The sequence below is a fragment of the Dendrobates tinctorius genome, unplaced genomic scaffold, assembly GCF_039654945.1.
Source record: "Dendrobates tinctorius isolate UK_male_01 unplaced genomic scaffold, ASM3965494v1 ptg000039l, whole genome shotgun sequence".
NCBI lineage: Eukaryota > Metazoa > Chordata > Amphibia > Anura > Dendrobatidae > Dendrobates > Dendrobates tinctorius.
The window spans coordinates 54,005,588-54,021,990 of record NW_027361707.1 but is presented as its reverse complement, the minus strand read 5'-3'; the positions used below and the strand labels follow the sequence as shown (position 1 = coordinate 54,021,990).

Genomic DNA, 16,403 nt, shown 5'->3' with positions numbered 1-16,403 from the left:
AAACATTCAGCTGGAATGAGTGATGGCAATGCTGACAAGTCCGGATGTGTGATGTGATCCCTGCCATTGTAAGGGGTAATCTCCCCATGTAGTAAAACATCTGGGACTGTGGCCAGTGGCCCAGCCATATGGAAAGGGCCAATAATCCCAGTCACCTAGGGACTCGCTGGGCTCTCTGTGTTTAAAGGGGTTGCTGTGATTATGCCCAGTAGCCGTACCAGTCACCCGGCTGTACAGGGGCACTGCAGACGGACCGCTTCACATGTGCTGCACTGTCGAGCTCTATATGTGAAAACTTGAGTACCAGCCCCTATAAAGATTTGTATCTGGTAACTAAAATGGACATTAATAAAAAAAAAAAAAGAAGAAGCTGTCACTCCTCACAATGAGGACACCGTTGCCCCTAATCCATCTGATCAGTCCTACCGTATGGGTGATCTATCCTAGCGATAGAATAACGATTGTTAGTAGCCTAATAGCCAATACTCATAGTAGTCTAAACACTAAGGACCCCCATACAAATTAGATTAAAAGGGTTGTCCGGTGATCCGGTGAAGTTATCACCTACGCGCAGGATAAGTGATGAATTGCTGAGCGATGGGAGTCCGACTGGTCTGGACCTGCACCGATCGGCAGAATGGGGACATTTTGAACTGCTGGATTGGAGCACATGCTTTATTCACTCCCTAAGGGGATGCTCAATGTGATACTTCAGTTTTTTTGACCCTTGTTTTGCCGACTGGTGCAGGTCCCAGTGGTCGAACCCCCAATGATATAGATAGGTAGTAGCTTGTTTTCACTGGACAACCCCTTAAAAGTCAGTATCTAATGTGTATGGGAGCGTTAGGGGAGGCTTTGGCTGGCCAGTCAGATCTTCACCATTTTAAGGCATCATACTTTTATAGTATACACTAAAAAGGGTCCATTTAAGCCCCGCTCTCTCCACAGTCATCCATGCACATGAGTGCTCCAGCGTTCTCTGAGAGAGCTGCTATCAGACTCCTGTGGTGTCGACTTATCCCCTGGAGAGCAAGAAAATCATCTGTCGGAAATTCAGCATGCTGGATCCTTCTTTTCCCCTCCATACATCATATGCAGACGGCAAAAAGCACAATCAGAACACAACGTTAAACCACCTTTATGGCGAAAATGTGTATAATGAAGATTATAAAGATGAGAAATGATGTGCTAAATGTCCTTATTGCTGTGCAGTATTTACAAAAATGATCTTTTGTACAGTTTTTGCTATAACAATCCAGTTTATATTACTTGTGCAGTCTCCCTGTTCACCACTAGAGGGAGACAAAGCACAACATACCATTTGGTGGATAGAAAACGGCAAATTCTTCCAGGCCAAGCTTTCCTGAAAAAAAAAAAAAAAAAAAGATTGAGGAGGGAGGGTTCAGAATAGAGAGCAGAAACAAGAGTGTGTACAAATTATGTGCTTATTTTAAACAACTGAGAAAAGCCTAAGAAAGACATAAATCCTGAATGTGTATGACTTTAATCATTTAAAAGTACCGTACTCAGGCCATGGACAGGTGTGACAATAAGGGACTTAAAACACATTTTTGCTTGCATTGCCTCTGACATCACAGAGCTATCAATCAAGTAAAAGAATCTTGTGATGGGCAGAAAACCACCTCAGGGGGCAGAGGTTTGGGAAGTGCTACACCACATCCAGAGCACTTAACACCTCATTTGCATATTAATTAAAAAGCTGATTTCTCGGTAATGCAGCAACAGGTAGAATTTTACCTATTTGCCCTTTTCCAGGTTCCATCTATATTTGTCAGTTGCTATGATGTCTCTCATACACTGAACACAAAGAGAAGAGGAGTTCCTGCTCCCCTATTTCTAAGCCGCAGGATGGAAGATATTATACGAGTATACGAGTAGTATAGCTATTAATTTAGTTCTATGCGCAGCACGGTGGCTCCGTGGTTAGCACTGCAGCCTTGCAGCGCTGGGGTCCTGCAAGGAGTTTGTATGCTCTCTATGTGTTTGCGTGGGTATCCTCCCACATTCCAAAGACATACTGATAGGTAATTTAGATTGTGAGCCCCATTGGAGACAGCAATGACAATGTTTGTAAAGCGCTGAGGAATAAGTTAGCGCTATAAGCAAAGCATAATAAAAAAATAAAAACCGTAAGTTCTTGGATGAGATAAAACTCTTACTAGGAAGCAGCAGCACCATGTTTATGTGTATCTCTGCCTCTGTCTCCTTCTCAGTATGTCTGAGTGAATGAAAGATCATTTCAGAAGACAAAAAATGTCAGATATTATAAGATCGGAGCAAAGTTTCTTCACGTCTACTGATTTATGCCACGAGGGTGGCCATTTTAGTGTGCCATTACTCTCAATACCGCACTCCTAGAATGTGGTGCATGATACACACATTTTTGTAACTTTATTTTACTTGCTGATATAGTGCCAGTTTTCAGGACTGTACACACATCAGCATCACTGTCCCCATTGGGGATCACAAATGCCCTTTTTCTAGGTCTTTGAAGTGATGGAGGAAACTGGAGAACCCGGAGGAAACCCACACAAACCAGGGGAGAAAATGCTAACTCCTGGCTTGTGTCATTCTTGGTGGGATTTAACCTCAGGACCCCAATTATTTATCACAACTGATCACCAGGTGTAACAATCAAACTATTCTGAGGTCTTCAATGGAAGTCTTCAAACTGAGGCTGGACAGACATCTGTCTGGGATGATTTAGTGAATCCTGCTTTGAGCAGGGGGTTGGACCAGATGACCCAGGAGATTCCTTCCAACTCTACGATTCTATTGTCATTTACTCCATAAAATACACTGTAGTATTTCTTGGCATTCAGCAGGGAAAAATTTGAAAGTAATGGTGAAGAAGAAGCAACTTACCTCGAATGTAAGACTTTGGTGGAGAAGCACTGTTGTAGGCAAAGTGTTCTAGTACAGAGGTGTCCCTGGAGAAGCAGAGCAGCACCTGGGGAAGAGGAAGACTTTCACAAGAACATTTAAAAGTAAAAGCTTCATCTGTATGCAGCTCATAAAGCATGCGAGCAGCTCTAATAAGACTGGCCATTAATGTGATGTAGCGCGTTGTGAGATAATTAGAGGCCCAGGTTCCTCGCGCACAGATATTTTGCCTGTAGTCACACTAGGAATGCCTCATTTCACCCCGTGCTTTATGCATTTATTTCAGTTCCATTTGGTCGCTTTCAGGACTAAATTGTGGCGTTTTCTGATCTGGCCTACAAAAGGAGACCACAAAACCGGTTGTGTGGCAGCAATTATTTCTGTAATGCAATCAGCTTCATTAGTATAAAAAAAAAAAAAAAGTAGCCTTAAAAGAGGCCAGATTCTCTGCTGACAATGCGCACATCGGTTTCAATGCTGCGCAGTTGCGCCATTCAGGGACTGGAGCACCATTTCTGAGTTAACCCCTTAATGACTGCCGATACGCCATTTAACAGCGGCAGTTAAGGGTACTTAAACCACAGCGCCGCTTTTTAAAGGCGCTGAGGAATAAGGATAGAGCGCCCCCCAGAGTCAGAGTTTCTCCAGGGTCTCGGCTAGGGTTGGGATTAGGGTTAGAGGTGTGTTAGGGTTAGGGTTGGAGTTAGAATTTGGGGGTTTCCATTGTTTAGGTATATCAGGGGGTCTCCAAACACGACCTTGTGCCACCATTGATTCCAGCCAATTTTGAGTTCAAAAAGTCAAACGGTGCTCCCTCCCTTTTGTAAAATGTTAATTTTTTTTTTCTTCCACATTGCTTTAATTCTTGTGAAGCACCTGAAGGGTTAATAAACTTCATGAATGTGGTTTTGCACACCTTGAGGGGTGAAGTTTTTAGAAAGGTGTCACTTTTAGGTATTTTCTGTCATATAGAACCCCAACTTACTTCAAATGTGAGGTGGTCCCTAAAAAAAAAAATGGTTTTGTAAATTTTGTTGGAAAAATATGAAATCGCTGGTCAAATTTTAACCCTTATAACGTCCTAAGAAAAAAAAAATTAAGCTTTCAAAATTGTGCTGATGTAAAGTAGACGTGTGGGAAATGTTATTTATTAAGTGTTTTGTGTGACATATCTCTCTGATTTAAGCATAAAAATTAAAAGTTTGAAAATTGCAAAATTTTCTAAATTTTTGCCAAATTTCTGTTTTGTTTTGTTTTTTTCCCATAAATAAACGCAAGTCATATCGAAGAAATTTTACCAATAACATTAAGTACAATATGTCACGAACAAATCTCAGAATCAGTGGGATCCATTGAAGCTTTCCAGAGCTATAACCTCATAAAGAGACAGTGGTCAGAATTGTAAAAATTGGCCCGGTCATTAAGTACCAAATTGGCTCTGTCACTAAGGGGTTAAGAAACACTGACAGGTTTACTGAATTTGACAAACGGGCATATCCACGCCGACAATATATGAGGAATAGGGCGCCCTATATGTATTATTAAAAAAAAAAAAAAAGGGAGGTGCAAAACCGGTAATAAAGGATAAAGTAATAAACAAAAGAGGAAAGCACTGCCATAAGTATGCACACTACACCATAATATATGAAAAATAAGTGAACAACTTTATTGGCACACACTATGAACAAGTGCATTATAAAACATAATTAAAACCCAGGGCGAACCCAATATCAGGTACCATATATAATGGTGTAGTGTGCATACTTACGGTAGTGCTTACCTCTTTTGTTTATTACCATATCCACGCCGAGTCCCAGCCTTGGCCATTTTGTAGGAGCTGCATAAACCCCTTGGTAACTAGACAAAATTTTTTTTTTTTTTTTTTAAATCTGACAGGTGCCACTTTATGTACTAATAACTCTAGAACGCTTTAACATTTCCCTTTGCTTTTGAGAAACTTTTATCGTGGCACACCAAACTTTATGATAATGGTAAAATTTAGGCTGATATGTTTTGCATTTATTTATGAAAATATCACAAAATTTAAAAAAAAATTTTTTTTTGCAATTTTCAAACTTTGAATGGTTATCCCTTTAATCCAGATATTCATACCACACACAAACCTTAATAAATAAAATTTCCCTCATCTCTGCTTTACATCAGAGCCATCTGTAAAATGTTCTTTTATTGTGTTAGCATTTTACAAGGTTTGAAAATGTAGCAGTCATTTTTCATTTTTTAAAGGAACCTGTTCAGTTTTTAATTGACTTTGGGGGTCCTACACATTGGAAACTCCCCAAAAGTGATACTATTTTAATAACGGCGCCCCTCAAAGTATTCAAAATTGCTTTCATGCAGTTCATTAACCCTTCAGATGCTTGTCAGGAATTTATGTAAAGTGGCATGACAGGAATGAAAAAGCGTATTTTTCCATCTACAGTGCCTTGCGAAAGAATTCGGCCCCCTGGAACTTTTCAACCTTTTCCCACATATTCTTCAAACATAAAGATACCAAATGTAAATTTTTGGTGAAGAATCAACAACAAGTGGGACACAATTGTGAAGTTGAATGAAATTTATTGGTTATTTTAAATTTTTGTGGAAGTTCAAAAACTGAAAAGTGGGGCGTGCAATATTATTCGGCCCCTTTAACTTAATACTTTGTTGCGCCACCTTTTGCTGTGATTACAGCTGCAAGTCACTTGGGGTATGTCTCTATCAGTTTTGTACATCGAGAGACTGAATTTCTTGCCCATTCTTCCTTGGCAAACAGCTCGAGCTCAGTGAGGTTTGATGGAGATCGTTTGTGAACAGCAGTTTTCAGCTCTTTCCACAGATTCTCGATTGGATTCAGGTCTGGACTTTGACTTGGTCATTCTAACACCTGGATACGTTTATTTGTGAACCATTCCATTGTAGATTTTGCTTTATGTTTGGGATCATTGTCTTGTTGGAAGACAAATCTCAGTCTCAGGTCTTTTGCAGACTCCAACAGGTTTTCTTCAAGAATGGTCCTGTATTTGGCTCCATCCATCTTCCCATCAATTTTAACTATCTTCCCTGTCTCTGCTGAAGAAAAGCAGGTCCAAATCATGATGCTGCCACCACCATGTTTGACAGTGGGGATGGTGTGTTCAGGGTGATGAGGTGTGTTGCCTTCACACCAAACATATTGTTTGGCATTGTTGCCAAAAAGTTTGATTTTGGATTCATCTGACCAGAGCACCTTCTTCCACATGTTTGGTGTGTCTCCCAGGTGGCTTGTTGCAAACGTTAAACAACACTTTTTATGGATATCTTTGAGAAATGGCTTTCTTCTTGCAACTCTTCCATAAAGGCCAGATTTGTTCAGTGTACGACTGATTGTTGTCCTGTGGACAGACTGTCCCAGCTCAGCTGAAGATCTCCGCAGTTCATCCAGAGTGATCATGGGCCTCTTGGCTGCATCTCTGATCAGTCTTCTCCTTGTTTGAGATGAAAGTTTAGAGGGGCGGCCGGGTCTTGGTAGATTTGCAGCGGTATGATAATCCTTACATTTCAATATGATCACTTGCACAGTGCTCCTTGGGATGTTTTAAGTTTTGGAAATCATTTTGTATCCAAATCCAGCTTTAAACTTCTCTACAACAGTATCACGGACCTGCCTGTTGTGTTCTTTGGTCTTCATGATGCTCTGTGTTTCAAAGAGAACCCTGAGACTATCAGAGAGCAGGTGCATTTATACGGAGACTTGATTACACACAGGTGGATTATATTTATCATTATTAGTCATTTAGGACAACATTGGATCATTCAGAGATCCACAATGAACTTCTGGAATGAGTTTGCTGCACCGAATGTAAAGGGGCTGAATAATATTGCACGCCGCACTTTTCAGTTTTTAAATTTCTGCAAAAATTTAAAATAACCAATACATTTCGTTCAACTTCACAATTGTGTTCCACTTGTTGAATCTTCACGAAAAATTTACATTTGGTATCTTTATGTTTGAAGCATGATATGTAGGAAGGGGGCCGAATACTTTTGCAACGCACTGTAAATTTTGAACAGGCCGCTATAGCTGGAAGACATTAAGGCCATTATTCGGCTGTGAATTGCCATGGCAAACAGCAGGACCACACGATCAAGATCTCAGGATTCCGATGACGTGACAGAGGGAGCCCCCACACTCTGATAACCGTCTAAATGCTGTACACAGTGACAGCAGCATTTAAAGGGTTAAATTACCACAGTCAGTGCCAACACGGATTATGGCTGAAGCAGCAAATTAGCAGCTATTGTGCACAGCCGACAGATCCAGGATTGTCACCCATCTGAGTATGCTAGTCTCATATCTAAGGTCAGTAAAAAGACGTATTGGTGGTCACTAAGGGATTAAGTTGGAGTGAAAACGGCCAAAGCTGCAACATTTTTGCACAACTTCCAGAAGAGCCAAGAGCATAAAAACTTTGATGAATCAGCCCCTATATCTTTGTAGGAGTATCAGCTACATTTTTCTCTTTCAGGACTCCAGTCACTGCCTATTTAGAGCACATTTAATTTTATCTATTTCTGTACAGCCCATTTTTTTAAAGCACACAGATCTATAGACCTTAAATGGAATATGCCAGTGCTTTATTTGCTATGTATTCTGAGAGCAGCATGATGAAGAGGCGGAAACGCCAATTCCAGCGATGTAATACTTAATGGGTTGCACTTTGCAATATAATCAGCAAGAGATTATCACTACAGGACTAGGTGTCTCGTGCCTCCTAGTCCACCTGCCCCCAGCACTGACTAGCAGTGTTCTGTCACTATATATTGTACATGGAAATAGGCCAATCAGTGCTGTGGGCGGGGTTATACAGGGCTCAGCATTCAGAGTTCTGCTAGATCTGTAGCAGAGAAAACTGATTCTATCACAACTGCTGCACCCAATAAACTAAGCGATACATTGCTGGAATCAGGGTCTCAGCCCCAACATCCTTCTGCTGCCAGTTTACATAGGAAAAAACTGCTGACAGATTCCCTTAAATGGATCCATTTACAAATTTGTTATGTTTGTGGATCTATTCCATTAAACTCAGGGCTTATTCTCATGTGTTAAAAATTAATAAACCCCCAGAAAACATTTGTTTCACATCTGCCTTCCATCTGCTTTCTGTGGTCCCTCTACTAAGGCTACTTTCACATTAGCGTTTTTTAGCGCTGCGCTTCGTGCGCAATAAAAACACATGCAAAAAACGCATCATGCGCTTTGCATGCGTTTACGTTTTTTAGGCGCATGCGTTTTAAACAGTTTCTAGCCATGTTAACTCTTAAAAGCATGCGATTTCCCATAGACTGTAATGTGTTATTTTGGCGCATTCCGTGCGCAAGCGCGCGCATGCGTTTTTTTAGTCCGTTGGACGGACCCAAAAATGCAACAGGTTTTCTTTATTTTCATGACTATGAAAATTGTAGATTCACTCTGAAGGCATCAAATCTATGAATCAACACATGTGGAATGATATAATTAACAAAAAGGTGTGAAACAACTGAAAATATGTCTTATATTCTAGGTTCTTCAAAGTAGCCACCTTTTGCTTTGATTACTGCTTTGCACACTCTTGGCATTCTCTTGATGAGCTTCAAGAGGTAGCCACCGGAAATGGTTTTCACTTCACAGGTGTGCCCTGTCAGGTTTAATAAGTGGGATTTCTTGCCTTATAAATGGGGTTGGGACCATCAGTTGTGTTGTGCAGAAGTCTGGTGGATACACAGCTGATAGTCCTACTGAATAGACTGTTAGAATTTGTATTATGGCAAGAAAAAAGCAGCTAAGAAAAACGATTGGCCATCATTACTTTAAGAAATGAAGGTCAGTCAGTCTGAAAAATTGGGAAAAAACTTTGAAAGTGTCCCCAAGTGCAGTGGCAAAAACCATTAAGCGCTACAAAGAAACTGGCTGACATGAGGACCGCCCCAGGAAAGGAAGACCAAGAGTCACCTCTGCTGCAGAGGATAAGTTCATCCGAGTCACCAGCCTCAGAAATCGCAGGTTAACAGCAGCTCAGATTAGATACCAGGTCAATGCCACACAGAGTTCTAGCAGCAGATACATCTCTACAACAACTGTTAAGAGGAGACTTTGTGCAGCAGGCCTTCATGGTAATATAGCTGCTAGGAAACCACTGCTAAGGACAGGCAACAAGCATAAGAGACTTGTTTTTGCTAAAGAACACAAGGAATGGACATTAGAACAGTGGAAATCTGTGCTTTGGTCTGATGAGTCCAAATTTGAGATCTTTGGTTTCAAACCACCGTGTCTTTGTGCGACGCAGAAAAGGTGAACGGATGGACTCTACATGCCTGGTTCCCACCGTGAAGCATGGAGAAGGAGGTGTGATGGTGTGGGGGTGCTTTGCTGGTGACACTGTTGGGGATTTATTCAAAATTGAAGGCATACTGAACAAGCATGGCTACCACAGCATCTTGCAGCGGCATGCTATTCCATCCGGTTTGCGTTTAGTTGGACCATCATTTATTTTTCAACAGGATAATGACCCCAAACACACCTTCAGGCTGTGTAAGGGCTATTTGACCAAGAAGGAGAGTGATGGGGTGCTACGCCAGATGACCTGGCCTCCACAGTCACCAGACCTGAACCCAATCGAGATGGTTTGGGGTGAGCTGGACCACAGAGTGAAGGCAAAAGGGCCAACAAGTGCAAAGCATCTCTGGGAACTCCTTCAAGACTGTTGGAAGACCATTTCCGGTGACTACCTCTTGAAGCTCATCAAGAGAATGCCAAGAGTGTGCAAAACAGTAATCAAAGCAAAAGGTGGCTACTTTGAAGAACCTAAAATATAAGACGTTTTCAGTTGTTTCACACTTTTTTGTTAATTATATAATTCCACATGTGTTAATTCATAGTTTTGATGCCTTCAGAGTGAATCTACAATTTTCATAGTCATGAAAATAAAGAAAACTTCTGAATGAGAAGGTGTATCCAAACTTTTGGTCTGTACGGTATGTCCAGGCTTTTTTTTTTAAATTCTGTGGAAGCATGGTTGAAAAGCAATGTCTGACTTTCATTTGTTCATTTTCATTGATTTTCTTTACTTATGTCAGATTAAAGTTATTTCTGTGGCCATTGTGTGTTTTTCTGTCATTAAACAAGGGGGAACCAACAATTTTGACCACGTGTGTATGTCATCAGAAAAAAATACTCTTTGTTCAAATCAGGTTTTCATGCTAAGTGTATTTTTTTTTTTTTTTTACAGTTTTTTAAATAATCACCATTAGTGATGAGCGAACGTATTCGGATAAGGCCTTTTTGTTGGACAATCCATGCATGTATTGAGGTTGTCTAATAGTAGTGAGTCACGCAGCCGCGGGGACTCGGACATACAGCTCTGGCAAAAATTAAGAGACCACTTTTCAAATGTTCAGTTTGTCTGATTTTTCTCTTTATAGGTATATTTTTGAGTAAAATGTAAATTGTTCTTTTAGTCTACAAACTTCTGACAACAGGTCTCCAAATTTCCAAGCAATAAATTTTGTAGTTTTTTTTTTACTGACAAAGAAAAATGGTCAAAATTAAAAAAACAACAACAGTGCTTTCAGACCTCAAATAATGCAAAGAAAACAAGTTCATAATCATTTGGAAACAACAATACTAATGTTTTAACTGAGGAAGAGTTCAGAAATCAATATTTTGTGGAATAATAATGATTTTTAAAAACAGCTTTCATGCGTCTTGGCATGCTTTCCACCAGTTTTTCACACTGCTTCTGGAGCAAAAATGTAAGCAGCTCTTCTTTGTTTGATGGTTTGGACTATCCATCATGCTCTTGATTATATTCCACAGGTTTTCAATGGGGTTCAGGTCCGGAGAATGGGCTGCCCATGACCGGGTTTTGATGTGGTGGTCTCAATTTTTGCCAGAGCTGTATTTTTTCAGCACTCGGTGAGTCCCAGAGCATGCTCGTTCATCACTAATGAGCTTCAATGGAGACAGTAATGACGTCTGTAAAGTGCTGTGGCATTAATGGAGTTATACAAGTGAGTAAAATAAGAATATTCCGTCTGGAATGTTTGAGTCGCAACAGAGCTTCCCCCTAAACAGTGTAACAGTGCCTTGAAAATATGGCATATAGGTATATAAAAACATATCACAAGCAATTACAATATGGCTTGTGCAGACAACAGTATCAGAAAATCCAGTCAATTATGCAAATCACCCTCTGATCAAACCCCCTGCTTATAGGGAAAAGGTGAAGGATCCGGCATATCTCGCAGAGCTTTGGCAGGATGTTGGGAAACATCTGTGTACATGCTGTGGTGTTTCCCACCAGGGGCACAACAGATAAGACCCCCACGGTGTCCACCACAACTATGCTTGGTGTTGAGCACTACAATCACCATATTCTCAACATTCTCCTACTGAACACTGCATGCAAATTATGGAAAAAAAATCATGTTTGTGTTCATATATCCTGTGAGCCATACGTTTGTGTTAGCAAGCTTTTTTTTTTTTTTTTTTGGATGATTTGTACTTTTAATTTATTGAATAATTTTTCTACATTTTTTTCCAAAAAATCGACAATTTCACCATGTTTTTTTTTATTGCACCATGCACCCAGCAGTGTGAATAATACTTTAATGTTATTTTATGGGCTGATGCTGCGATTGCGCTGGTGCCCACCGAGTATTCATTTCCTATTGCTTACTATTTTGAAACAATAAGGGTAACTTCACACTGGGCATTTTTGCTGCTTTTTTTTCTGCAGCAAAACCTGAATTCTTGGCAAGAAAGAAGCTGCGGCAAAAAAACAGGTTTTGTTGCGTTTATTTTGGGTGCGTTTTTGGGGCTAATCTGTGTGTTTTTGACCATACCCTTTTAATTTCTTCATTTTACCTTTCATTTTTCTTTGTGAACAGGTGAATTTTTGCTTTGCACATAGGTTTTCTATGTCCTTGTTTTGTTGCGAGTACAGTTGTAGTTTTGATTGACAACATTCATGTTACCAAAAAATGTACTGAAAAAACGCTAAACATTGTGAAAATAAAAGGCAGATGCACTATTGTTTTTTGGGGTTTTTTATGTCATTCACTGCACAGTAAAAATAACTAATGATTCTTGAGGTAGGTACGATTATATATATTATATACTGTATAAATACAGTCATGGACGAAAGTGATGGCACCCTTGAAATTGTTCCAGAAAATAAAGAATGTCTCCCAGAAAATTACTGCAATTATATCATACATTTATGTTTATTTCCTTTGTATTACAACAAAAAAAAAAAAAACAGAAAAAAAAATGCAAATTGGACATAATTTGACACAAAACCACAACACTGGTCCGGACAAAATTGTTGGCTCCCTCAACTTAATATTTGGTTGCACACCCTTTGAAATATATAGCAGCACTCAATCGCTTCCTATAACCATCAACAAGCTTCTTAAGGCCCTTTTACATTTAGCGATGCACCAGCGATCCGACCAGCGATCCCACCCGGTCAGGATCGCTGGTGCATCGCTAAATGATCGCTAGTGAGCTTTCATACAGAAAGACCTCACAGCGATTCAGCAGCGACGCAGCGCACGATACTTACCATTCACACACAGCGATCCTGCGTCCTCCCGCCCGCCTCCACGCGTCGCTGGACGTCACAGCAGGAAGTCTCAGCAGGAAGCACCCGACGAGAAATGGAGCCGGACATTCTCGCGCGATCAGCGATGGACAGCGGGGGAGCCGGTCGCTGGTAAGTATCACACATAGCGATATCGCTAGCAATATCGCTATAACGTCACAAAACCAGTGACGTTTTAGCGATATTGCTAGCGATATCGCTTAGTGTAAAACCCCCTTTACACCTCTCAGCTGGAACTTTTGGACCACTCTTCTATTGCAAACTTCTCCAGTTCTCATATTTGCCTTCTCCCAACAGCAATTTTAAGATCTCTCCACATGTGGCTAATGGGATTTAGATCCGGATTCATTGCTGGCCACTTCAGAACTCTCCAGCGCTTTGGTTCCATCAATTTCTGCGTGCTTAGGGGTCATTGTACTGATGGAAGTCCCATGAACTAGGTCGCAAACCCAGATTTCTAACCCTGGACACTAAAATTTTTTTGTAATCTTCAGATTTCATGATGCCTTGCACACAGTCAAGACACCCAGTGCCAAAGGCAGCCAAACAACTCCAAAACATTTTTGCATCTCCACCTTATTTGACTGCAGCCATTATTTTCTTTTTTTGAAGGCCTCATTCCATTTTCAGCAAACAGAAGAATGATTAGCTTTTCCAAAAATCTCTATATTGGTCTCAACTGTCCACAAGATGCTTTACTATAAGGATTTTGGAAAACTGCAGTCTAGCTTTTTATGTCTCGGTGTCTTGTGGTGCAGTGACCACTATGTCCACTAGGGGGCGCTGTGTGGGTGTCCCAGGACGGGCCTACAGGCATATCCATTGTGGTAATGGGTATAGGATGCTGAATGACCGTTAAGTATCCCAAGGTAGGTGGCTTGGGATGGAAGCTTGAATATGTGTGTTGATCAGCAGAGGCACTGCCGAGCTGTTGTTACACTGTGTCAGCGAGAGCTATCTACAAATCCACCCAGGGGTGTGTTTAAGAGTGTCATAATATAGGATATGTGTATAAATGCTTGAAGGACCTGTGATGAAGTCATAGCCATGTGACCCGCTGGGCGTGGCTACGGACCATATAAGGTAACCAGAGTAGGTCACATGAGAGAGAGCACATGGATCTGATTGGGCCATGTGGAAGGTCCCGGCAGGCCTGTGTGGAGGAAGGTGTGCTACCTTCCTGAAGACCACGTGCTGAGGCTGCTGACCCGGTGAGGCCTGTGGATATTGGCTGTATGTGAGGACAGATAAGCCTCCTGTGTTTGCTGAGGCTCCAGGACTGAGCCTGAAATCATGGACACTTATGCTTGCTTTCGCCTGAGCTAAAGGCTATTCCTTGTGTTATGTGCAGCTTTATGGGTTATGAAGCAATAAACCCTGTGAACTTTTAAAAGGAACATGCCTCCTGATTGACTCCCGTGGCTGCTGAGCGAGTTGAATCCCTACAGTCTGCATTGGGGTTCTCCTGCCATAATTTCATTCAGATGTCGATGGATAGTTCACACTGACACTGATGCACCCTGAGCCTGCTGGACAGCTTGAACTTCTTTGGAACTTGATTAGGGCTTCTCATCCACCATCTGGACTATCTTGCGTTGCAACCTTTCATCAATTTTCCTCTGCCGTCCACGTGCAAGTAGATTAGCTAGAGTGCCATGGGTTGTAAACTTCTTGCTTATGCTGTGCAGCATGATCTTTGGAAATGGACTTGTAACCGTGAGATAGTGGATATTGTTCAGCAATTTTGTTTCCCAAGTACTCAGACAGTTCTCTTCTCCTCTTCCTGCTTAGTGTGGCACATACAGACACACAATGCAAAGATTTAGTCTGCTTTCTCACTCTTTACCTGGTTTCAGGTGTGATTTTCATATTGCCCACACCGGTTACTTGCCACAGGCGAGTTTGACCAGGCATCACATGCTTGAAATAAAGTTGTTTACCCACAATTTTTGAAAGGTGCCAACAATTTCATATATATAATATAAATATACAGTTATATATAAAGGGCTGGGGAATTGGTTAACCAAACAGCGAATGTCACTGACTCCTGACTCTACAGCAATGCCTCACTAGTGAACATGTACAAAAAGTGCAGCACAGATTGATCTCAACTAAAAGCGGAGATCCTTAGGCTAGGTTCACATTGCGTTAAAGCAATCTGTTTAACGGATACACTAACAATGAATCCCATAAGTCTGTATTTTTGCGATCACGTTAACGCATGCGTTATCACACGGTTGCATTGCGCCGGCCTGCGTTAGCAAGAGTTCTATGCAGAGTGAACGCTTTCGTTAGCTGTGCGTTCGCCGTAACAGACCCGAAAACGCGGTAATCCGCGTTCGAAGGTGTGTCACAAACTAACGGACCATTGTTAACGCATGCCGATTTTGACATGAGTTAGTATCCGTTATGCGGTAATGGAAGTCCATGGGTGCGTTAACAGATCTGTTACACTGTGTTAGTGCCGCTTAGGGCAATCCATTTAACGGATCCGTTTCTAACGCGATGTGAGCCTAGCCTTACAGAAGAAACAGAACAGACATTTATAGGACATTATATAACTTTTCCAAATTATTAAAACATTTACAGCACATTGATTTGTACTACTGTGCCCAATATTTTATGTATTTTAGGAGTCGGCGTCAGTCCGTTTTATGCCGACTGACTCCATCAACATGGACTCAGCCTCAGATACACACATATATACTGTATATTTTATATTTATTCTCCTTTAAAGGACTTGAACCTCTAATAATTTTTGATTGTTCATACTGTAGTATTCTACAATATCTAAGCATCGCAGTATTTACTTAAAGGGAATCTGTCACCCTTTTTTCGAATATGAGCTGAGCTGCCGGCACCAACATCAGGGGCTTAACAGCATTATGTAATACTGTAGATAAGCCCCCGATGTAACCTGAAAGAGAAGAAAAAGGAGTTATATTATACTCACCCGGGCTAGAAACCCGCCGTTTACCTTAGATACCAGCTCCCTGCACCAGCACGCTGGTATCTAAGGTACACAGCGGGTAACTAAGTGACGTGCGCCCTTAGTTACCCGCGGTTTATATTGGAAACTAGCGTCCAGCTCGCTGATCTCCCGCCTGCCACATGCAGCGATGCGTGCTGGCCAGCGGGAGACCAACGATCAAAAAAATATCCAGGGCATTTGAGCACGATCAGCCATACCCGGGGGGGTCGCTGATACGTGTCACACACAGCGATATTGCTGGTGAGATCGCTGTTGCATCACAAAACCTGTGACTCAGCAGCGATCTCGCTGTGTGTGATGGGGGTTTAACTCTTTTTTCTTATCTTTCAGGTTACATTGGTGGCTTATCTACAGCATTACAGAATGCTGTAGATAAGCCCCTGATGTCGGTGCCAGCAGCTCATATTCGAAAAAAGGGGTGACAGATTCCCTTTAATATACTTCATTCTACTATGAAAGCCAATATGGAAGCGATGGAAGGCCCCAACCAATTAGCTTCTAAAGGGGGTTTTACACAGAGCGATATCGCTAGCGATATCGCTATAACGTCACCGATGTTGTGACGTTATAGCGATATCGCTAGCGATATCGCTATGTGTGATACTTACCTCCGACCGGCTCCCCCTTTGTCCATCGCTGATCGTGCGAGAATGTCCGGCTCCATTTCTCGTAGTCAGCTTCCTGCTGGGGCTTCCTGCTGTGACGACGAGCGATGCGTGGACGCGGGCGGGAGGACGTCAGGATTGCTGTGTGTGAAAGGTGAGTATCGTGCGCTGCGTCGCTGTGAGGTCTGCCTGTGTGACAGCTCACTAGCGATCATTTAGCGATGCACCAGCGATCATGACCGGGTCGGATCGCTGGTGCATCGCTAAATGTAAAAGGGCCTT

At 41.7% G+C, this 16,403-nt stretch overlaps 1 protein-coding gene across 3 annotated transcripts in view; it reads right to left on the bottom strand.

Annotated features, from left to right (window-relative positions):
• The window catches only part of TBC1D19 (TBC1 domain family member 19), a 294,506-nt gene that overhangs the window by 58,519 nt on the left and 219,584 nt on the right, over positions 1-16,403 (bottom strand). For all 3 annotated transcript variants that reach the window (XM_073574712.1, XM_073574713.1, XM_073574714.1), the window contains exons 14-15: positions 2,887-2,971; positions 1,319-1,363 (exon numbers count right to left, since the gene is read on the bottom strand). In XM_073574712.1, the coding sequence (XP_073430813.1) occupies positions 1,319-1,363; positions 2,887-2,971 (130 nt within the window). The remainder of the gene's footprint in view (positions 1-1,318; positions 1,364-2,886; positions 2,972-16,403) is intronic.